Source organism: Ranitomeya imitator, chromosome 2, assembly GCF_032444005.1.
Source record: "Ranitomeya imitator isolate aRanImi1 chromosome 2, aRanImi1.pri, whole genome shotgun sequence".
Taxonomy (NCBI): domain Eukaryota; kingdom Metazoa; phylum Chordata; class Amphibia; order Anura; family Dendrobatidae; genus Ranitomeya; species Ranitomeya imitator.
In genome coordinates, this window is record NC_091283.1 from 455,833,851 (window position 1) to 455,858,996 (window position 25,146).

General features: G+C 43.0%; 1 protein-coding gene across 1 annotated transcript in view; it reads right to left on the reverse strand.

Annotated features, from left to right (window-relative positions):
* The window catches only part of COL9A3 (collagen type IX alpha 3 chain), a 62,061-nt gene that overhangs the window by 6,819 nt on the left and 30,096 nt on the right, over positions 1-25,146 (reverse strand). The window contains exons 6-22 of the mRNA XM_069751153.1: positions 24,961-24,996; positions 23,370-23,393; positions 23,188-23,241; positions 19,798-19,851; positions 17,943-17,984; positions 11,093-11,149; positions 6,766-6,819; positions 5,944-5,997; positions 5,786-5,839; positions 5,596-5,649; positions 5,289-5,342; positions 2,911-2,964; positions 2,652-2,705; positions 2,265-2,318; positions 1,811-1,855; positions 1,662-1,715; positions 1,350-1,403 (exon numbers count right to left, since the gene is read on the reverse strand). Of these exons, the coding sequence (XP_069607254.1) occupies positions 1,350-1,403; positions 1,662-1,715; positions 1,811-1,855; positions 2,265-2,318; positions 2,652-2,705; positions 2,911-2,964; positions 5,289-5,342; positions 5,596-5,649; positions 5,786-5,839; positions 5,944-5,997; positions 6,766-6,819; positions 11,093-11,149; positions 17,943-17,984; positions 19,798-19,851; positions 23,188-23,241; positions 23,370-23,393; positions 24,961-24,996 (852 nt within the window). The remainder of the gene's footprint in view (positions 1-1,349; positions 1,404-1,661; positions 1,716-1,810; positions 1,856-2,264; positions 2,319-2,651; positions 2,706-2,910; positions 2,965-5,288; positions 5,343-5,595; positions 5,650-5,785; positions 5,840-5,943; positions 5,998-6,765; positions 6,820-11,092; positions 11,150-17,942; positions 17,985-19,797; positions 19,852-23,187; positions 23,242-23,369; positions 23,394-24,960; positions 24,997-25,146) is intronic.

Consider the following 25,146-nt stretch of genomic DNA (forward strand, 5'->3'; position numbering starts at 1 on the left):
GAGAGGTCATTAAGCTCAGACTAAGAAAAAAAATGAAAACTCATTTTACTACACATTTGCTAGGCTGGTTTACTAAGCCGCAGAAACCTAGAAAGACAGCACTACAAGAACCAAGTAAAAGTCACAAAAGTCTTTATTAAATAGTCAATAAAAACATATCATACGTGTATCAGCAGGACAAAGATGACAATGATTACCAAACAAAGGCAGTGTGGGAATCAGCAGGTAAATAGTACATATTACGTCACAACCTCATATTCACTGCAGAAAGTGCAGGTGCCTTATATACTACAGTACATGAAATACATTGGCCCCTTACGGTGCAGAGATATATAAATAATCAAAGAGCATTAGTGCAAAGTGCTATCTATTCATACATAAAGAGGACAATAGTCACTGAGAGGAAGAGTGACTGAGTATAAGTCAAACAATCATATTACCTGGAAAGAAACCACACCGGAAGAAGGCACCGCGCCGAAACGCGCGTTGGGGCTCGTGGCAGTGTGGTTTCTCTCCAGGTAATATGATTGTTTGACTTATACTCAGTCACTCTTCCTCTCAGTGACTATTGTCCTCTTTATGTATGAATAGATAGCACTTTGCACTTATGCTTTTTGATTATTTATATATCTCTGCAGCGTAAGGGGCCAATGTATTTCATGTACTGTAGTATATAAGGCACTTCTACTTTCTGCAGTGAATATGAGGTTGTGACGTAATATGTACTATTTACCTGCTGATTCCCACACTGCCTTTGTTTGGTGATCATTGTCATCTTTTTCCCTCTGATACACGTATGATATGTTTTTATTGACTATTTAATAAAGACTTTTGTGACTTTTACTTGGTTCTTGTAGTGCTGTCTTTCTAGGTTTCTATGTTTACTCTTTGTTGCACTGAACCTTTAACATATATCCGAGCACCCTTGGGATTTTTGATTAGTGGTGCATGCATGGTTTGGTATATATGATTTGGTTTACTAAGCCCTACTGTTCATCAGAATGACAAACGACTGCAGTTAGGTAGTTGGCCTGAAGACTCTGAAGCTGTTGCCCCTGGTGGTTCCTCTTCATATAACTGTAGAAGTCTTGTAACACTCAGGATGAAGCAGAGCAACTCACTTTCCACCCTAGTGAACACTAACCAATTGGTGTCACCATCCATCTCAGTCCAACCCTATCAATCATAATGCCTATGTCACCCAACCTTTCCTGCATGTGTGGCCATATCACATCTAGTTCTGGATGTTCTATGAGCTCCATTCTAAGGTGTACACATCTGCTCTCATACATGACAATGCAGCAAAAGGATTATGGTAAAGACCTTCAAAAATCACCATGTCCACTTACAGCTCCTCCTCTGGGGCCTTCCACTCCCCTCTCTCCTGGAGGTCCAGCTTCACCCTGGAACATAATATAAACCTCATGAGCTTGGAGCAATACACAAGATGTTATGACAACCTAACAGAATGGCACTTCAGCAGTATTACTTGGATCCTCCTGGATTCCCAAGGGCCCATTGTTTTGTTCATGGTGCTACAAAACAAAGTGCCTCTGGTGAAATTATGAAAATGATGGGGGATATCCTAGGTTATGTCTGTGTCTTATTTGTTCACTAGTAGTTTGGACAGATACATTGCCACTGGGTTGGTGGATACATACGGGAATACCTGGCTCTCCAGAGGGGCCCGCCTCTCCTAATTCTCCATGGCTGCCCTGAAAGAGAACAATTGGTCAAGAACCTAATGCAAGAAATATCCAATCTAGTCAAACACTATACATGACCATAGCTCATTTGAATAGTCACTTACCAATTGACCCTTCTCTCCCTTAGTTCCAGCTTTGCCAGGAAGCCCCTATTGATACAGAAACATAGAAATTAAGGGTTAGGTAGCAAGTCTATGAGTAATGATACTCTTCTTAATTGAGCAATCATAGTTGTGTTTAAAATTTTTCAATAAACTATGGTCCTTGTCATCACCATAATGCATCCACTTCTGCCTTTAGACATAGTGGACTATTGGGTGGTTTCCAGTATTGGGACTGTTCTCCTAAATATTGGAATTCTGTACTTAGATTTTTACTACATATATTAAACATTTTACTAATTTCTCTAAACAAGGTCCAATTAATCCTACTGGATCCTGAAGGTACACAATCATTTTCACACAATGTCAGGCCCCAATAGTAGCCATTTCTCAATACGTGGAGCATTTCAGTTATTCTAATACCCTACAAAGAACCAGAGGAACCTAAAATACTTACTGGGAGTCCATTTGGTCCCTTCTCACCAGGAACCCCTGGTCTTCCACGATCACCCTAAAGACACAAGAGGCAAGAACTAAACTGGTGATATATCAGAACTGGTGAGATCGTATAGAGTTTCTTGATAATTTGAAAGCAAGAAGTTATTGGTAATGACCGAGGTGATGACTACATGAGAACCTTCTCGGTACAACATTATGCTCACAACTACTTGCTCTTCAACAAAGCATATATAGGGGTAGCTCCCTGTACCGGCATCTTCTATCTAAAAATCAAAATCTTCCAGACTCTTCCCCAATGGATTTTATTGATTGACTAATCCTAATCCCAGGGAAATGAGATCTCCTTCCATGTGACTTAATCAATTTCTTCCCTGGCAGTACAAACCTTCTCACCGTCCAGGCCAGACGTCCCATCACGGCCATCCTTCCCTGGCATTCCCTACAAAAAGACAAATGGCCTAAATTAATAGTCCTTAAAAGGAAATTCACATTTGAAGGTCATGCTATGTGTATAGTATATCCCAACAGTGCAGTGCAATGCAAGTCACCTATATCTGTAACTGAACTACTATGATGATGGCTTTGGCGCCTTGCATATTATACCCAAAGCAGCCATAGCATAAAGGTTCCCTTCGATCACTTACCGGCTCTCCTATGGGTCCTGAACCGCCTGGCATGCCCTTGGGACCAGCTTTGCCCTAAAAAAAATGTAAAAATCAATAATGAGTTTCATGTATGGCAGAGAGATAACACATTTACCCTTGATCCACATGACCCTGCAAATATACGTAGATATGGAGTTTGGCTTTTCCTTAAATACATGGATGTATAATTTGGTGCCCCCCAGAAATATGCGGCAAAGAAAGTGAGGCGGATCATGGATACAAACCCTACTTTTGGTATAACTTTTGCTCTACTGAAAATGCCCTAAATAATCTTGGTCTAGAATAATATACAGGTTTGTGGGAAAAGATTTAATGTAACTTAGATTTTATCACTACTCTTTTTATATTTAGGAGTCCAGTGGGTGGTCCTACTCAGTTACTGACACCCACGGCACAGGATTGCCCAATGAACTCCTAAATATAGAAAGAGCATGGCTTTGAAAGGCTATTGCCACAATCTGTAATTTTTCAGAAAGGCCAGTATCCTTAAAACTATTGCTATTAAATATGTAGCCTGGCAAAAAAAGTGGATATGCAGCTTCCTTGTTAAAAAAGCACACAGCATTCAGCAGGACAAGCTACACAAGGAGCTGCATATGTGCAGGGGGGAGGATAAGGACAATACATGGCAGTAAAGGGGGTCAGATGTGCGCATGTTTGACCTCGACAACAAAAACAACTAGAAGACAGTACTAATGGCAACAAATGATAGAGTCTGGGAAAAGGATAATTGAGGGGGGGTAGTGTAGAAATATTACACCTCAAGGTAGCTGTTATGTGCTGAATGATATTTCTCTCATACACAGGAAGGCTTGGCTCAGCCTAAGGCTACTTTCACACTGGCGTTGTTTGCTGTACGTCGCAATGCGTCGTTTTGGAGAAAAAACGCATCCTGCAAAGTTGCCCGCAGGATGCATTTTTTCTCCATAGACTTTCATTAGCGATGCATTGCGACGTATTGCTACACATCGCATCCGTCATGCGACGGATGCGTCGTGTTTTGGCGCACCGTCGGCACAAAAAAAGTTACACGTAACGTTTTTTTGTGCGTCGTGTCCGCCATTTCCGACCGCGCATGCGCGGCCAGAACTCCGCCCCGTCCTCCCCAGACCTTACAATGGGGCAGCGGATGCGTTGTAAAACTGCATCCGCTGCCCCCGTTGTTTTTTTTTTTTCGCAGTTTGCGTTGGTATGTCAGGCCGACGCATGGCGACAGCCCCGTACCGACGCAAGTGTGAAAGTAGCCTTATCATTTGTTTTCAGAGAGAAGGGTGGAGAAAGCTGCTGCCCTACACCTCCTGAATAACAAAAGGGCCGATAGAATGAAAACTGCCTGACCCTTGTCTTCCTCAACATCATCTGTTGGGGAAGAGTCGGTAGACCTCTATTCAACTGCCAGCCGATCTTGCCGATACTGTGGGGTTTGGCTGTCTTTAGTTTAATGTTTTTGAGGCCTTTAGAAAACTAGCTGTATTTGTAAAAATGGATGTATCTACATTTGCAACAGTCTGAGCAGTGGCGTAACTAGAGTCTGATGGGCCCCGGTGCAAAATTTAGAACTATACCCACCCCCCCAACCACATATTGTTCAGATGCATGGACCCTTGTAGAGTTCTAAATCCTATAAAGTCACATAAGTCCCCCCCCCCATTCACTATGTAGTATGTCCCCCATCCTGGAATATATGTTCTCCTTCTTGGTATAAATGTCCCTCATCCTGGTATAAATGTCCCCCATCCTGGTATATATGTCCCCCATCCTGGTGTATATGTCCCCTTTCGGGCACCTTTCTGGTATTTTTTCCTCCCATTCTGCCTCTGCATATAAAAAAGTAAATAGAAACATTCTACTCACCTTCCTCCACTTCCATGACCTGCGGCATCCTCTTCTGTAGCAGCGGGCATTGGCTTGCCTGATTTGGTGACACATGACGTCACTGCCATGTGACGCCAATGCCTGACACACGGACATCAGCTTCTGACCTCTCTTTGGCCAGCTACGTGTATTGCAGCGTAGGGAGACAGAGGGTCCCTGCGCTGCAACACACTTTAGCTGAATCTGGGTCCTTGGACGCACATCCAGTTGAAGTAGACGCTGGGGTCAGCGGGCCTCCCTCCAGCTGAGTGATGATGGCACCCCGTACCACTGCGATCGTTATGCCCCTGAATCTGAGCCAACATTGTGATTTTAGATATACCACTTTAGATGATCTAAATAAGTGATATGCACTGAATCTTTTCCCACAAACCGATATACCAATCTGCTCTGCCTCTCCTGCTCTATAACATGCTGCCTGATGATTCAATACTAAATTTATAAACTGCATTTAAGGGGGTATATAGAAGTAAATTACTTACAGAGTCACCTTTAGGTCCGATATATCCCTGACCTCCTCTCACGCCTTGATCCCCCTGAAATGACAGAATACATAATAAATTATTCATGGTTTTTGAGAAACTTTGGGGCTTAGAAATGTAACACTGCCAATCTAGAGGGAAGGGTTAATGACTTATGTAATTTACTGACACAAGTAATCGCATATAATTCTAGGTAATTGCTCTATGTGCATTTTCCTTAAAGTAATGCTGCTTTGTATAGTGCTACAGAACAGATCATTGGAATAAGAGGCCAGAGGATGGGAACATGCCTCAGGTTCATACGTACAGCTTTCCCAGGTGGTCCTGGGGTACCAGGGGGTCCTCTAAATCCAGTGGGTCCCTTTAGACAAAAGAAAAACCAATAATGGATTAATTATAAGAAATGAATTATTATCAACTACAATTCCCAACAAGTGTTTAGACCATGGGTGGATGGTGTAATTGTATAACAGATATATAGTATATTGCAATCTTACCCTGTCTCCTGCTGCTCCTTGAGGGCCAACTAGACCCCTTGCCCCTCTTGGGCCCTGCAAAGACAAAACACCTCAGTGCTTTCCATAGGGCAGGTGCTTCGACATTGGCTGGAAGTATAGGTTGCATGCATCTCAGCTTGCCATGAAGTGGTACTTACCTGTAAGCCCACACTTCCAGGGATTCCGGCCGACCCAGGAGGACCCGCTTCGCCCTATGGAGAAGAACACAGTCACATGCTTTGAAAAAATGTCAAAAAATTCAATTAAAGCTGCAAATTAGTTGTAATCTGAACTCAAAGAAAGACTGAAGGAATAAACAAAACTTTTCCAGTAATTACGGGTCGACTTAATGATCTGCACTTAGTTTATTTTGCTGTTTTCTCCACATGTGGTTACCAAATGACAAAGCATCTAAATTGGGTGTGAAGCAGCTAAGGACAAAAGATTTTGTGGAATTATGATTCAACCTGGAGCAACAATGCCTCTGATTAACTTGTCTCACTGTATCATACATAGTGGCATAGCTAGTCCAGGAGCCTGACTGAGGGTGTGATGAGGAACCCACAGGGTCTCTAGGAGGATCATCTCATAACTTAGTGGAAAACAAATGTTGGAAGATGACACAATATCACCACATAAGTGAAGTATTACTTAGGCTGTGACACATCTATATGGGTTTTCGGGATAGTAACAAGCATCCAAGACCTTGAGGGTCCATAGTAAAACTTTTTCACTAGTCAGAAAGACATCCAAGTACAACCACTGTTGCTAGAAGTGACTAATAATCCCTCTGAATCTCTCCATGAATTGTGCGATGAGATTCCTGCTTTAGACATTAAGCAATGTGATTTTCTTAATGTGGCTGTTACCACGGGCTAACAAGAAACTATAGGGCAATACGTAAAGTTGGGTCTCACTCAACAATGTCTATGCCAACATGACCATGCGTCATTCTAGAGTCCTGGGCATCCCAGCATTACCTTCTGACCGTCCTTTCCAAGTTCACCTCGTTCTCCTTTGTGTCCTGTGTGTCCCTGTAAAGAACAATGGGATGGTTAATACATGGACGTCACATTAATCCATCTAAACTATATCTGTAACAGATCAGTATGGGTTCCAACATGGTGGAATCCAGTAGATCTAACTAATTAAAGATCTGAACCATGACGAATTCAGTGGATCCAGAAAGCCATGTAGAATCTGTTAGATGACACTGTGGATTTTCAGAACATGACTTCCTGCAGCACAAGTGTGACATAAACATACTGAAGCATTTTCAGACACACATAGAAATCAATTAGAGGCCATCCTTTATGTTTGATGGGGTTTGGCTCTGGCTTGTATTTGGAGTCCAGTGTGGTGAACCTCCTATAAGATTGTCCTACAATGGGATGTCTATAGCAGATTGACCCTTTAATGCTCAACAAAGGAAAGGTAACTAATCAGGATGAAATTCAGGAGTCCACACTACAATGCTGAAGACTTTATAGCGGGTATTTAGTTTTATAACCCAAGAAATCTGCTTTTATGTAAGTGCCCCGTTTCTGGACAAGGTTATCGGCTGGATCCCAAGATACTAAAAAAGGTATTGTCTATCAAAGAGGTGTGGCCTAGCAGGGGAAAGATGAAGAGGTGGCGCCGGCTGAGATCCAAGAAAGCAGAGAGATGTGACAGGAGATGTGGTGGTGCAGTTTGCCCACAAGCCTCCTTCCTCTAGTACTCCGCTCGAAAGCTCAGTGTCTGATAAACAAGTGACGACAGGAACCCCTGGTGAAGAGTCCCGCTTTATCGCATTATCCATGGAGGAGGAGGAGGCTGAATCCCCTGAGCTAGGGGTCACCCCTCAAAGGCATAACAGTTCTTCTGCAGCTCCTAAAGGGTAAAGCTGTGTCCTTGAAGAGATCTCCCAGGGGGACTCCCCTTCCCTGTAAGATATCCTCAATGCAGTTAATAAATGTAACTTTATTCTTAATACACTGATGGGACAAGTAGGCCATTTACAGAAATCTTTTTATATAATACGTCATGACGTACAGAAAGGGGCAAAATGCAGCACAGCAGTGGAAAGGAGAGTTAGTGAGTTAGAGGACGCGCATCTGCCAGTCCGTAGAGATATACTAAGTCGCGCAGGCAGTCGCAGCTCTGATTGCTAAGGCTGATGCCCTCCAAAACCAGCAGGGACGCAATATCCGACTGGTAGTTCAAGAAAAGGCTGACGGGAACGACCAAGATGATTTTGTTTAAATGGTTGCTGGATTCCTTTGGCAAACATACTCTCACTCCTTTGATTTCTGTGGAGAGAGCTCACAGGGTCCCCACAAGACTGGGCCCAGTGGACAGATCGCCCGAGGCCTATTTTAATCAACATCCTGCACTACAAGGACCTAGACATCACATTGAGGAAAGCAAGAGAGTTGCAGGACATCAAGTTGGGGGGACAGAAAATCTCCTTCCCAGACTTCTCAGTGGTGGTCCAGCGCAAAACGTCCCAGTCTCTGGACATAAAGAGGAGGATGAGGACACTGGTCCTGCAACACTCAAGGATCTCCCTGGTCAAGCTCAGGGTGGTCACACTAAGATGACTGGACAGTCATGACCAACAAATTTAGCAGGAGGATGGAAGGGTTGATGATGCTGAAAGTCCTTTTTCTCACTACCTGCTATTAACTCCAACAGGTTCTCTCGGTTGCAGGACTGAGGCCTCATTTCATGCTAATAAGCGACATTAGTATTATCATGGCTGGAATTTACGGTCCAAACCTCTGTGTTCTTTCCACTTTCATTTCAACATTAGTGTGGTGGGTCAGCTACCAAGACACTAACAGAATGGTATATTGTTTATCATGTTTCTTCCTTTGCCGATGCATGCACCTAAAGGTTAAATGTTTGGTTAAGTACCATCCATTACTAGTAAGGGCAGGTTTACAACATAAATGGGAGGGCTTTTACTGGTTCACAGTTGGAGGTAAGGGTGGTGGTGTTTGGAATGCTTCTGATACTTTTAAGAGCCAGAAGAAGGGCTAACTCATAAGGATCATCTTGTTACATGAGCGTTCTTAAAGATGAGTATTATGATTGATTTTATTTCTTGACATATTCGTGGGTTGAGCATCAATTCAAAAATATTCACAATCGTTAAATGCATAAAAAGATTCAACCCCGCAATAATAGGATTACAGGATACCCATCTAACAAACGACACTATTAATCAGATAAAAAAGTCCTGGATGGAGTATACCTTACAATCCCTTCATTCTAATTACTTAAGGGGGCTTAGTCTAATTGTACATAATGGTATTCCATTTACGCATATTGACTCTGAAGGTAGATTTGTTGAGGTTAGATGTAAAATCCCAAACTTTCTACTGTACAAGATCCCGACAGCTAGAATAAGAGCAAATAGTGTGTAGGAGATATTGGAGCCTGTCCTTCGCTACAACTGGCAATAGGAAAAATTCTCTACCACACAAAAAAGTCTATTGCTCAACATTGGCTGTCCAATACTCCACCCAAAATAGAGTAAGTGGTCCGCTGCCTAAGTACTACTATTGTAATGGAGAAAAAATATATATTAAGGGGGGGGCCATAGTGAAATTAAGGAAGCAGTGAGGAGACTGGATTACCGATAAATGCATCCTGGATGCTAATACAGTTAAAAGTAATGATGAAAGTAGGAGCATCAGCTGACACTCCCTCCTCCATCGTTCTCCTCAGCATCTGACGTCTCAGCGCAGCGAGCACAATGACGCCACTACATGGCACCTGCTGCCCTGCAACGTGCGGCACTTTAGAACGCTGCAGAGACCGGTGTAGTGGGTGTATGAGGAGAGGTGAGCATTGCATTTTTTTTTTTAATCAGTGAGTACATTGTGGTGGCCCTAATACTGTATGGAGGGCTATGGGTAGTGCAAGATACTACATGGAGGACTGTGGAGGTGTATTATACTATATGGAGGACTATGGGGAGTGTATTATACTGAATGGAGGACTATGATATCCATCATACTGTATGATGGACTATGGGGTGCATTATGCTGTATGGAGGACTATGGGGTGCATTATGCTATATGGAGGACTATGGGGTGCATTATACTATATCAAGGACTATGGGGAGTACATTATACTATATGGAGGATTCTGGGGTCCATTCTACTATATGGAGGACCATGGGGTGCATTATACTATAAGGAAAACTATGGGGAATGCATTATACTATATGGAGGACTATGGGGTGCCTTATACTATATGGAAAGCTATGTGGCTTTCATTATGCTATATGGAGGATTTTGGGGTGCATTGTACTATATGAGGACTATTGGGTGCATTATACTGTATGGAGGACTATGGGGTGCAGTATACTATATGGAGGATTATAGAGGCACATTATAATATATGGAGGACTATGTGGCAGCTATTATACTTAGAGGGCTATGTGGAAGCCTTTATACTTTATGGAGGGCTATGTGGGTGCCATTATACTGCATGCAAGCAGTTATACAGTGTGAATGTTTGTGTGGGGTCCATTATACTATGTGGAGGTCTGTATGGGGGCCATTATACTGTTTGAAGGGCTAGTGGGGGCCATTATACAGTATGGTGAGGAGTGGGGCCATTATACTCTATGTAGGCCCATTACACCACATGCTGGGCTTTGTGGGGGTCACAATTGGGGGATCATATTTTGTTGGGGTCACTATACTTTGCCAGGGAAGTTGAGTACAGGTGGGTTATCATACTGTGCGTGTGGAGTATACAGTGGAGGAATTCACTGTGGGGGTATCATGCAGTGTTTGTGCTGGCACTTTTGTTGGCACCATACTTTATGGGTGCAATGCAAAGGGAATCTAGGGCTTCAGTATGAAAATTATTTTGTAATGACTGCATAGTTGTGACATATGCTCTTCTGTGACCCTTCCGAATATTTTTTTGTTGGGGGGCCCAATTAGAACTTCTGCAATGGGGTCCCATGATTTCTATGTATATTCCTGTTCTCGGATAACGCTTGTACTGACGGAGAAACAACATATTTGCTTTTGAACAATGAAAAATTGGTCTTTATCTGTATGTACTTATATCAGTTTGCATTGCAAACAAGGGTGGGGGGTTGTTGGAATCAGAATAAGCAGGTTGGGCAGGTTGGGGTAGAGGGTTGTCATTTATACCCAAGATGTGAAGTGAATGTTCTTTTCATATGCTATATGCTATTATGCATTTTCCTTTGTATTGTTTGCAAATATCAATGTACTCATCTGATCTGGTACTTTATATTTGATTTTCTTGGGGGTTCCAATCAATTCTGAAAATTACCTTAAATCCTGGCATTCCTGGGGGACCAGGTGGTCCTGGAGGACAAACAGCTGGACACTGGTGAAGAAACATACCTTATTAATTGCACAGGTCACCTCCAACTTTTGACCTTGGTTTTAATCAATATGCATAATATTATTATTATTATTATTATTATTGTTATTATTATAATAAATCAGGAAAAAAGGTAATAGATGGCTAATGGTTAAAGAAAATTTCCACAACTCCAGTCAACCTCCGTGTATATAAAACGACCCGAATGAATCATTCATGATGCATTGCAGCAAGACAAGGAGAATACTCATGTTTCAATTCATCTGTCGGTACATGATGTGACAACCATCCTAGGGCTAATTTGTGTCTTCGGTCCTAAACTAGTCATTAATAGGATTTATTTATAAGGTCTAGTCATTGGATCATGCCTGAGAGGATCTAGTCATTAATATGGTCTAGTCATTGATGGTATCTAGCCAAAAGGTCTAGGCAATGATAAGATTTAGCCATAGATCTAGTCAATGGATCCAGTCTTTGACAAGATTAAATAATTGGACCTAGTCATTGATATGATAAAGTTCTTCACATGATCTCACCATGGTATCTAACCAATGATAAGATCTAGTGACTGATAGAGTCTATTCATTGGATTCAGTTATTGGCAGTATCAAGTCATGAGATCTAGTCATTAGTGAAATGGATCAAGTCATTCATAGGGTCTGGTCATTGCTTCTAGTTATTGATGAGATGCAGTCATTGACAAAATCTAGTAATTAATTTAATCCAATTATAGATAAGATCGACTAATTGGACCTAGTCAATAATAGGTTGTAATTATTTAATCTAGCCTTGAAAAGATCAGTGTAATAGATCTAGTCACTGAAGAATGTAGTTATTGATTGAATCAAGACATTTATAAAATTAAGTAATTGGATCAGGTCACTGACGGCTGAAGTTAATGGTTTGTCATTGACAAGATCAAGTTACTAGATCTAGTTACTGACAGGATCTGTCTATAGGATCTAATAATTTCCATAGTCTAGTAAAGGATCAGGTCATTGAAAGATTCAAGTTACTGATCAAATCCAGTAAATTACATGAGTAAAGGTACCGTTACACTAAACGATTTACCAACGATCACGGCCAGCGATACGACCTGGCCGTGATCGTTGGTAAGTCGTTGTGTGGTCGCTGGGGAGCAGTCACACAGACAGCTCTCTCCAGCGACCAACGATCAGGGGAACAACTTCAGCATCGTTGAAACTGTCTTCAACGATGCCGGAGTCCCCGGGTAACCAGGGTAAACATCGGGTTACTAAGTGCAGGGCCGCGCTTAGTAACCCGATATTTACCCTGGTTACCATTGTAAAAGTAAAAAAAAAACAGTACATACTCACATTCCGATGTCTGTCACGTCCCCAGCCGTCAGCTTCCCTGCACTGTAAGAGCGGTGACGTCACCGCTGTGCTCTGCTTTACGGCCGGCCGGCGCTGACACAGTGCAGGGAAGCTGACGCCGGGGGACGTGACAGACATCGGAATGTGAGTATGTACTGTTTTTTTTTTTTTACTTTTACAATGGTAACCAGGGTAAATATCGGGTTACTAAGCGCGGCCCTGCACTTAGTAACCCTATGTTTACCCTGGTTACAGGTGAACACATCGCTAGATCGGCATCACACACGCCGATCTAGCGATGACAGCGGGGTGATCAGCAACCAAAAAAAGGTCCTGATCATTCCCCAGCGACCAACGATCTCCCAGCAGGGGCCTGATCGTTGGTCGCTGTCACACATAAAGATATCGTTAGCGGGATCGTTGCTACGTCACAAAAAGTGTGACGTTGCAACGATATCCTTAACGATATCGTTATGTGTGAAGGTACCTTAAGTTACTTGATAAGTTGTTTGATCTAATATATTAACAGTATCTGGCTATGGGATCTAGTCATCATATAATGAAGAAATGGATCTACGGTAATCATTAAAGAGAATTTGTCATAAAAATGACCTACAAATTAAATCTGGTTTTTATGTTAAATATACAATTGTGTGAAAAAGTGTTTGCCCGCTTCCTGATTTCCTATTCTTTTACATGTTTGTCACATTTAAATGTTTCAGATCAAAAAAACAACTTTAAATATTAGACAAAGATAGCACAAAACTGCAAAATGCAGTTTTTAAATGAAGGACTTTATAATTAGGAAAAAAAATACAAACCTATAGGGCCCTCTGTAGAAAAGTGATTGGGCCCACCCCACCATAAAACATAACTCATCTGTGGCGTATCACATATTTGGGAAACTGAGTTCAGATTCACTAGCCACACGCAGGCCTGATTGCTGTCACGCCTGTTCTCAATCAAGAAATCACTTAAACAGGACCTGCCTTACAAAGTGAAGTAGACCAAAAGTTCCTCAAAAACTAGACATCATGCCACAATCCAAAGAAATTCTGGAACAAGTCAGAAGCAAAGTAATTGAGATAATTCTGGAAAATGTTAAAAAGCCATTTCTAAATGTTTGGGACTCCAACTAACTACAGTGAGAGCTATTATCCACAAATGACAAAAACAGGGAACAGTGGTGAACCTTCCCAGGAGTAGATGTGGTGACCCCAGGGTCCTGGTCGTCACAGTGGTATTGGTTTCCTCCAGGGGAGAGTGATGCTACGTTTGTAGGCAAGAAAGGATAACTGCATCCAGGTATCACAAACATGCAACACATTCACACTCCAGGCCGCCAGGGGGAGCTTATGCTCCTATTAATTAGGTCACTCCCCACATATATATAACTGGTGGTCTGTAGGGAAAGTTAGTTAGTTCCAGACATCAGTCTGAGGAGGACAGAGGGTCCACGGAGCTGTGCATGCCCTCAGACCTGCAGCTCCCAGAAAGAGACATTTTGAAGGCAGAACTGTATTGCAGCGAGCGTGAAGGAAAGCAAAGGAGAGGATACCAGAAGGGGACCAGCCCCGAACAGGCTGCCTCCTTCTGAGGCGCAGAACCCTGGTAGCCGGAACACCGAGGGAATAAGGACCTGTACACCTTGTTTCAGAGACCAGCAGGACAGCTAATTGCAAGTTACCCGTCCGCATCTACACCCAGGAGGCACGGTGACACCCCATAGAGCCGAGTTATCTAAGAGACCCTATAAACAGGCTCAAGTCACCAGTCATACGGGTTTTTTCCTATCCTATATGGGGGACAGAGAGAGCGAAACATCACATTTGTGAGACCCTTATGTGAAGCCATAGGCATTAAGGGACTACACCACTGCAGCGCAAGGGAAGGCTATTGATTTCCACCTGGACAAGGGAACTCTGGACTTGCCTCCAAACCGGCTGGACTCTGCCTACCCTGTGGTCTGGAGCTCTGGACTGTGGATGCTGAAGTCTTCAGTAAAAGGTAAAGAGACTGCAACCTTGTGTCCTCGTTCTTCTCTGCGCCTCTCACCATACCACCATCTACACACCGGGAAGCCATGGGGATATACTTCACCTGTGGGAAGGTATACCATCTAGCTGCCATAACATCACCCCAGCGGACCCCTTAAAGCAGCGTCGGTCACCCTGACCGAATACCACAGGTGGCGTCACGAGCATAAACTTTATCCCTTCAAAGACATTTCCCTCTTATACGGACGTCCCAGGGCCACGGACCGGGTCAGCCACCATGACATCCCCCCTGTGAACCGCAGAACCTGGTACCGAGTACTCCCTTGCTCTGACGGGGCGCTCCATAGGCAGATGACCAAAATTACCCCAAGAGTGCAGCAACAACTCATCCAAGAGGTCACAAAAGACCCCACGAAAAACAACCCGACAAAAAATAGAATCGGAGCATATACTTATTTAACAACCAAAAAAGACAAAAAAAAAATGCCCCTAAAATATAACTTTTAATTGATAATAGGTAAAATGACCTAAAGAGTCAGGAGACAGTATTACTTAACCATATAAATTAATACTAAAAAGGATAGAGGTATCTGAGGTGAGGGGGGTGTTCTCTCCCTAACTCACCCTACCTAACCGCGGAGGTTGGCACCCTAAAGTCGACATGGCGCCCCCACTCGACGACGGCTCTCCCTTATGACCCTAATGGGGACTACTTAAAGAAAACACCACCACCAACACCACAAATATAGTAAAGTGCTAATGTGCTAAAGTGCTAAAATGGCACCTGCAAGGTATATTCTAGATTCTTCATATACCAATAAATCTTATCAGGATTCTAGTAATGTGAATCCTGCTCCCTAATAACTGGGGGTGCGAGCTGTGAGTAGAGATAATAATGGATTTCCTACTCTCTATTACACAAGTGTAAGTAAATATATTGATTTTATCTTAGATATTTCAAATAATAAAAAAACTCTTTAAAAGAGAGAAAAAAATATATATATACACTTCTATAGGCTAATATTGCTGTAATCACCTATACACCGTGTGATATTGCACACCAAAAGTACATATGTCAGTCTGAACACAAAAGGGAGAATGTCCCAATCTAAAAATGTTTATAGGGTATGTTCTAACTCCCCAATAATAGAAAAGGTATATTCAGACTCCCCAATAGTAGAAAACAATAGCCATAATAGTAAAAAGCTCACACATATTAAATAAATGGTAACAGTACCAGCCCAGTTACATAGCACATTGCAGGATTTTAAATAATCATCAAGTTTTAGAACATGGTCAGAGAAAAAAAACAGTACAAATGGTACTCATCGTTTAGCTGCCCGTTAGGGAGCAGGATTCACATTACTAGAATCCTGATAAGATTTATTGGTATATGAAGAATCTAGAATATACCTTGCAGGTGCCATTTTAGCACTTTAGCACTTTAGTGTTGGTGGTGGTGTTTTCTTTAAGTAGTCCCCATTAGGGTCATAAGGGAGAGCCGTCGTCGAGTGGGGGCGCCATGTCGACTTTAGGGTGCCAACCTCCGCGGTTAGGTAGGGTGAGTTAGGGAGAGAACACCCCCCTCACCTCAGATACCTCTATCCTTTTTAGTATTAATTTATATGGTTAAGTAATACTGTCTCCTGACTCTTTAGGTCATTTTACCTATTATCAATTAAAAGTTATATTTTAGGGGCATTTTTTTGGTCACAAAAGACCCCACAAAAACATCCAAAGAACTGGAGACCTCACTTGCCTCAGTTAAGGTCAGTGTTCATGACTCCACCAAAAGAAAGAGACCAAGCAAAAATGGCCTGCATGGCAGAGTTCCAAGTTGAAAACCACTGCTGAACAATTAGAACATAAAGACTCCTCTCAGTTTTGCCAGAAAACATCTTGATGATCCGCAAGACTTTTGGGAGAATACTCGGTGGACTGACGAGCCCAAAGTTAAACATTTTGGAAGGCGTATGCTCCATTACATCTGGTATAGAAGTAACACAGCGTTTCAGAAAAGGAACATCCTACCAACAGTAAAATATGGCGGTGGTAGTTTGATGGTCTGGGGTTGTTTTGCTGCTTCAGGATGTGGAAGACTTGATGTGGTAAATGGAACCATGAATTCTGCAGTCTACCAAAAAATCTTGAAGGAGAATGTCTGGCCATCTGTTCATTACCTCAAGTTGAAGCGCATTTGGGTTATACAGCAGGAAAATTATTCTAAACACACCAGCAAGTCTACCTCTGAATGGCTTAAGAAAAAACAAAAATAAGACTTTGGAGTCGCCTAGTCAAACTCCTGACCTTAAATCGATTGAGATGCTGTGGCCTGACCTTAAAAAGGTGGTTCATGCTCGGAAACCTTCCAATGTGTCTGAATTACAACAATTCTGCAAAGATGAGTGGACCAAAATTCCTCCAGAGCGTTGTAAAATACTCTTTGCCACTTATCACAAACATTTGATTGCAGTAGTTGCTGCTAAGGGTGGCCCAACGAGTTATTAGATTTAGGGGGCAATCACTTTTTCATACAGGACCCTGTAGGTTTGAATTTCTTTTCCCCTTAATAATAAAGACCTTCATTTAAAAACTGCCTTTTTGTTTACTTGTTTTATATGTGTCTAATATTTAAATTTGTTTGGTGATCTGAAACATTTAAGTGTGACAAACATGCAAACGAATAGGAAGGGGCCAACACTTTTTTCACACAACTGTATTTAAAAAATATATTACAATACTTTTTTCCATATCCATACCTTAAAAATCTTGCAATTTTCACATTGGTCAGTGGGGATAATTAGACTCAACTCATCCCTGTTGTATCAGGAAACTCACATGTATATTCACCACAATGAACAGACTCACACTCTATCTTATCTATTATAGCATCTAATGAGCATGTGCAAAAGTCATTGTGAAAGGAGGGGGAGATAGGGGAGCTGTGATATCACCTGATGTGATTGGCAGATCCTGTATTATCAGCTGTGTATGGAGGTGTCACCTGTCATTGTAATCCTGCCTCTGATGATAATGAGACTGCTGAAAAACTTCCTGAAAGAACAGGAAATTTGAGAGTAAAATAGTCCCACTAGCCAATGTGAAAAGTGCAAAATTTCTACATTTGTATTATAATAAAGATTGTGATATAAAAAAATGCATGTAACACAAAAACCTGATTAAATTAACAAGTCATTTTCTGATAACACATTGATTTTCATAGAAGATGATGTCTATAAATTGCTATTGCCAATACACCGTTAAATAAAACTAATAAGAATTTTGTTCCTTTGTCGTAACTGTAAAATTTTAGATTTGCCAAATAATTTTTGACCATTGCATGGAAAATATGTTTGTTGTATGTGAATTGCCACACATTTTTTGATTATTATTTCTGGCTTCTTAAAAGAAAAAAGCTAAATGGAAAAAAAATAAATAACCCAAGTTTCAGGCACTACTTACCTGTAAGTCTCCATTGCGATCAGGAACAACTCCAGGAAGACCCTACAGTAAGAGAGAGCAATGTATGATGAATGGATGAAGTGTCATCACCCACAAGTAATGGGAGTTATGTAATGTTACATGTTAAGGTGCACAAACACCTAAAGGTACCGTCACACTCAGCAACTTTCCAACGATCACGACCAGCGATACGACCTGGCCGTGATCGTTGGAAAGTCCTTGTGTGGTCGCTGGAGAGCTGTCACACAGACAGCTCTCCAGCGACCAACGATGCCGAAGTCCCCGGGTAACCAGGGTAAACATCGGGTTACTAAGCACAGGGCCGCGCTTAGTAACCCGATGTTTACCCTGGTTACCATTGTAAATGTAAAAAAAACAAAACACATACTCACATTCCGCTGCCTGTCATGTCCCCGGCGTCCGCTTCCCTGCACTCCTCCTGCATCCTGTGTAAGCGCCGGCCATAAAGCAGAGTGGTGACATCACCGCTGTGCTCTGCTGTACGGCCGGCGCTGACACAGGATGCAGGAGGAGTGCATGGAAGCTGACGCCGGGGACATGACAGGCACCGGAATGTGAGTATGTGTTTTGTTTTTTTTACATTTACAATGGTAACCAGGGTAAATATCGGGCTACTTAGCGCGGCCCTGCGCTTAGTAACCCGATGTTTACCCTGGTTACAAGTGAAGACATCGCTGGATCGGCGTCACACACGCCGATTCAGCGATGTCAGCGGGTTATCCAGCGACGAAATAAAGTTCTGGCCTTCTAGCTCCGACCAGCTATGTCACAGCAGGATCCAGATCGCTGCTGCGTGTCAAACACAACGAGATCGCTATCCAGGACGCTGCAACGTCACGGATCGCTATCGTTATCGTTGTAATGTTGTTCAGAGTGAAGGTACCTTTAGACAGAGGTAAGATTTTGGGATCTGCTCACACCAATGTGTACGAGTATTTCAGCTCTTTTCTGATTGACACTGTCAGGAGACAGAAGAATTGGGCCTGCTGAGTTTCAACGTGCCCAATCCTTTGTTTCTGCAGGAGATAAGCTGCCAGATAAGTCTGAGAGCTTATCCCTCTCACATGACTGAAAACATGAATAGTTATACATATGGTATATGAAAACAATAATACTAGAACAGATACATTAGTTATATAGACCATCAAAAATAGAGGCCTTCTGCCTTAAATAGGCCAAATGTATTATGGACCCTCCATAAATACTAAATACTATTTAAATACTATTTAAACACCAGAAACACAGAGCAACAGTCCTTTCAAAGAATTCTAACAAAATTTATTCAGGAAAATATGTATAAAGACAGGTATATAAACATGTACATTACATAGAGAGACAAGGTAATATAAAGGGCTCAGTGGGAACAGGAAGATTTGCTCATCCAAGAACAAAGTATAGTAGATATGGGAAATGGACCATGAAGAGTTATTCAATTAGTGCAAAAATGACAATCATAAAGTGCCAGGGCTTCAGCATTTCAAATCATCCGGATACAAGACATGGTATTACTGGTGAAAGGGTAATTAATCATAGTCAGTCAAGAAATTAAGCTACGAAGAAAAATCCCAAACAGAATACCAATGCATGTATGGAGAGTAAAATCTATTACTTACTCCACATTCTTACCCATAATGTCCTACTAGGATGATGAGTCAGTCAGCAGCCCCAACGCGTGTTTCGCATGGGCTTCCTCAGGGGGCTATGTATATGGTAGTCTGGAGGAAGTCCTGTTGCTAATTTTGCCATCAGCTATTGTATGTATTATGGAAGACATGGAACCTATGTCTGGAAAGTTCTATCAATTCATCATAAGTAAAATATTAGCATGACTTACTGGAGGGCCTGGTGGTCCAGGTGGCCCTGGAAGTCCGGGTGCGCCAGCGGGACCCTGTAAAATACGGGCAAAAATCAACGAAGACAAAAAAAAGACTCTTAACATCCAAGAATATCGAAAAGTATTTCTATCCTACTACAAGCATGGTAACAGGGATATACCAAAATTGTCATTTCTCTCTGTTTAGCAAGGTCCCTGTGAAATTCATTGTGTTTTCTGGATCCAATTTGAGAAGAGGGAAATTCCAATTCTGGTTATGTTTTAGTGTCGTTTTGTTACACATACTGGTTCTTATCAACAACACAGAAAGATGGGCTGAGCGGAAAAAGGTCTGAGATCTTAAAGGGCTTGTCTAAAGTTTGGAAGTTAATTCCCATCCATGGGGTAGGGAATAACTTCCTGATTTCTGGGGATTCGACCACTGGGACCCCCACTAATCTCAAGAATCAGAGCTCTGGAGAGCCAGGTGTAAATGGAGCAGTGCTTGGATATGCAAACTGCTGCTCCAGAATCCGGCTGAGCACAGCGCTCGGCCATCATCAGAGGTCTGATTAAGGATTCACGGAGATGCAATGCATATGATTGGCTACAACTCCAGTCACACAGGGCTCTTTAAAGTCCCAGTTCTCAGTATTGATGGACGGCCCAGTAGTGGGACCCCCAACGATCGGGAAGTTGGGGCAGGGCCGGCGTCAGCACCCGGCACACCGGGCAAATGCAGGGGCCCTGGGGAGAGGGGGGGGCCCACTCATGCTGTCATAGATACAGCTGGGAGAGCAGAGCAGGAGATAACATGCTCTCTCCCCCCACAAAGTCACTGCTGGCTGCGTTCTCTTAACCCCTATGTGCCAGCTCTGACACAAGCATCTTCTCACTCAGTCAGTGCAGCCAGGCAGGCACACATAGGGGTTAACAGAAGGCAGCCAGTGTGACTGTTTGTGGGCGGAGAGAGCACTTCTCTGCTCTCCCCCCTGGGTGGCTGCAGACAGTGCTGAAGTTTATCAGGCAGATTCCAAGGAGCTCTGTCCTACCCGTGCCCCAGTGAGTGCAAAGGTATCCAACAGTGGTTGCAGTTGTGGCTCAGTCTGCTGCTGTCTGTCTCTGCTGCCTAAAAATGTGGGTGATGTCTGGAGGAGCAGCTGGTGGGGTGCAGCCTGTAGCCGCCCAGCTCACCCAGAATACATGCATGCTGCACCAAACCTGCACCAGTGGGGTAGGAAGAAGCTTAACCCCTTCCCATCTGTATGAAGGTTATTGCTAAACCTTAAAGATAACAATCCGACCCGCATAAATGGGGTTAACTAGATGCCAGGAGGAAGGGGAGCTGCGGCCATGGATAACACTGAGCTGTGGGCTGTACGTTGGGGCCCCGTGGCCCCAGGCTGGTGACTGGAGGGACTCTGCCCAGTGCTGGCATGTGGGTGATTTCTGCTCCGGAGTCTCAGCTTCTCTCCTCCAGGTCACACTGTGCAGTCACAGCAACATTGGTTGTCTCTGTCCAGGTCCCAGCAGCTGCCACTGCTCCCACCACGGACATGGCATCACTTAACCCTTCCCCTGCAGCCACTGGCAACAAATCCACATTATTCCCTGATTAAATCAGGTTCCAACTCAATAGAGGAGCAGACATTTCCTGCTGCCATTAGGGTCCGGGAGGGGGTGACCTGTGACATTGGCTGCCCTGCTACTCTGTAGTGGGGGGTGACAAGTGTAACATGGGGTAACGATGAAGGAGAAATGCACAGTATAATAGTGAGCGTGACAGAGGGCAGTGTATGGTATGGAGCAGTCAGGGGGTGGGCTGCAGGATCCCCCCATACTGTACATGACTGCTCGGGACAGGGAGGCGTTTAATAAGCTTCTAATGACAGGGCACTAATTGGGTCATTAGGGTTTGTGGAAAGGATTCAGCATCAGGTCCCTCATTAATGCTCGAGCCGCCTGTTACTTTGTAGCACAGATCTGTTGGGGCCGCAAAACCAAACAACGTTGTAGAAAAGTCTTTGTTTTCATAGAAAAACTCAAAACAGAAAAGCACCTCTCCTGTATATATACACTGCACAGAGCCTTTCCTCCTATATATATACACTGCAGAATCTACAATAGCTGTCACTCATGTAAGAAGTGAAATCTGGCATTGTACTATACATTTCTCTGCCGTATCTGTGCATCATAAATCGGGGTATGTGTTAAAGGGGGGGGGGCCCACTGAGACTCTTTCGCCCGGGGCCCTCGAAAACCTGGAGCCGGCCCTGAGTTGGGGTAACTTACAAACTCAAGAATACCTTTTTACCTATAGCCAATGGCTATACAATTACTATATTAATGATAGAGAACCATCACCAAGGTACTATTGTTAGGGTGGGAGAACATTTAGGAGAGGACTTGAAGAGTTTACGCCCTCAGAATACTATTTTTGTATGTTTTTGGAGACAGTGTTACAATGATATGATGGGTGCTTTCTGCATTATGTGTTGGTTATTTTATTAAAATGACATATTGTGAATATGTCACCTTGCATTTACAATGTTTGGGTCAACATTGGAAGCTAAAGTATTATAAGTAGTATAAAGACAATGAAAAGCAGTACTTTTTCGCCAACTGTCCTATTTTGAGCACTGAATGGCACTATTCTTTAAGCAATGTATGGCATTTGTTTAGTGAGAAACGTTGAAAAGTGTTGATCATTATGAAGTTGAGTAGAATATTGAGACTATTCCTCTGGAAAAATAGAAGTATCGGACCTTTCATGGACCTTTGTTTCAAATATGTTTCTTACAAGCTGGGTTGAATTGGGGTATGTTGGTCCCACTAAAGAAAATTATTCAGAAGGCCCTGTATGGTGTTCTACTAAAGTCTCAGAGGTCCATTGAGGCTGGGCCTTGTTATAACATCAGAACATGGACCATCCAACTCTACCCATAATACTGAGCTCCTTTTTTTTTAATGGCCTTTAGCTTGATCTCGAGCCACAGCGACTTGATGGATAAATGATTTGTAGGAAGTTCAATCTTATGCAAGCCTAGATAGGTCCACCAGGGTCTTCTCCGCCGTAATCTTAATAGAAGCCTGTCCTTCTCCAGTGATTGCTCTCTTTATATGATATGTCCAAAGTAGGCAAGTCATAGCTTGTTGGTCCTTGCTTAGAGCGACATGTCTGGTTTAATTTGTTCCAAAATTGATTTACGGTATCTGTTATTCTTGCCATCTATGATATTGATAGCATCCTTCTCCAGCACCACATTTCAAAGGTGCTGATTCTTTGGCTGAGCCACTAACCATCAGATATTTTGCAATACACAACCTACTAGATCATCCTGACAGCTGGGCAATATTCTTCTTTGAATAGTAAAGTTTTAAAGTTCCCATAAATATGGCTGAAGTACTTACCGCAGGACCTTGGGGTCCCTTGCCGCCTGGTAAACCACTTGGTCCAGCAAGACCCTGGTAGAGCAGCAAAAACACCAATCAGAAAAAGAAAGGCAAGTCAAGAAAAGAACAGAAAATCTCAGGGAGATGACCCAAAAAATATCCTAGACAGCCAGACCAAGAGGATTATGTATCACACTTACGGGAGGTCCAGGTGGTCCTCGTCCCTACAAAGAAAAAACAAGATCATTGAAAAAAACTAACCATGAGAAGTACTTCGAGGGCGTAGGTAAATAGAGACAGATATTAGGCTATGTTCACACCTAGGAAGGGGGCTGCAGGTTCTCCCGCGGGTTTTCCCGCAGCGGATTTGATAAATCTGCAGGGCAAACCCGCTGCGGTTATCCCTGCAGCTTTATCGCGGTTTGTGTTGCGGGTTCCGCTGCGGGATTTACTCCTACTATTGATGTCGCATATGCAGCAATATGCAGCATCAATAGTACTGTTAAAAATAATAAAAATCATGATATACTCACCCTCTGACGTCCCGATCTCCTCGGCGCTGCAGGCGGCGGTCCGGTTCCAAAGATGCTGTGCGAGAAGGACCTTCGTGACGTCACGGTCATGTGACCGCGACATCACCGCATGTCCTGGTCGCATACAAACCTGAGACCGGACAGCCGCGTGCAGCGCTGAGACTTCAGAGGTGAGTATATCATTATTTTTTATTTTAATTCTTTTGTTTTTTTACACAAATATGGTTCCCAGGGCCTGGAGGAGAGTCTCCTCTCCTCCACCCCGGGTACCACCCGCACATTATCCGCTTACTTCCCGCATGGTGGGCACAGCCCCATGCGGGAAGTAAGCGGATCAATGCATTCCTATGGGTGCAGAATCGCTGCGATTCTGCACAAAGAAGTGATATGCTGCGGGTTGTAAACCGCTGCGTTCCTGCGCGTTTTTTCCCGCAGCATGTGCACAGCGGTAAGCGGTTTCCATAGGGTTTACATGTTACTGTAAACGCAATGGAAACTGCAGCGGACACGCAGTGGCAAAATCGCCACGGTAAAAACCGCAAAGTGTGAACATGGCCTTAGGGTCATGAGAATGGGGTCCAGCTAAGGCTTACATGTAGATAAGTGAGTCAGAGGGTCATGATGGAGGGTAAGGATGGTAAGGTGCTATGGCATAAAAAAGCACCAGCAGACGGCCTCATTTCAATTTTGGGCTTTGTTATAGAACCTCTCTGCTTTATATAAGCCACTGGCCAGCAATCATTCTTGATTTCGCCATGGGAAAAATGACTTTTGGACACTTATTTGTTCCTATGAAACCATCAGAGGATTGGAGTTAAAAATCCAACATTACTAAGAATGTACTAGTTTGGTGGCTCACACATGTCAGCGTAAAGCTTTAGGCTTCATTGACTCTGGTTGGTCATCGAGCAGATATTCATTATTTACAAAAGATGGGACCAGATCCCAGTGTAGAACTGATTTACAGTATATATCTCAAACTTTTCCGTTGGGAATATTTCCCTTTCTGCTGGAATCCACTCCATGTTGGGTAACGATGAATGCGAGAATAGTCCCCCCAATGCCAATATAAAGCCTAAGAAATCTCAAGATTAATTAAAAATTAAGAAGGGGCTGAGTCAATGAGATCAAAAGTGTCCTACATCACTAGCTATGAAAAGTCAAATCCTATTCATACATATGCACAATGTCAGCTAGATCGGTAGTGTAGTTAATCGGTAGTTAACATTTAGGGTCTCGGATGTGTGTTGATACTTACTGCAGAACCATCAGGTCCCGGTGGTCCAACGTCTCCCTAAAACAAGACACAATGGAAAAAGCCAATAGATCTTGAATCTTGTCCATAGGGGACTCCATACTTATCTTGTCTATTGATGATCATCCATGTAAACTGACAATAACAAATCAAATGGCCAACCCAACAGGAGCCAACATGGCATAAACA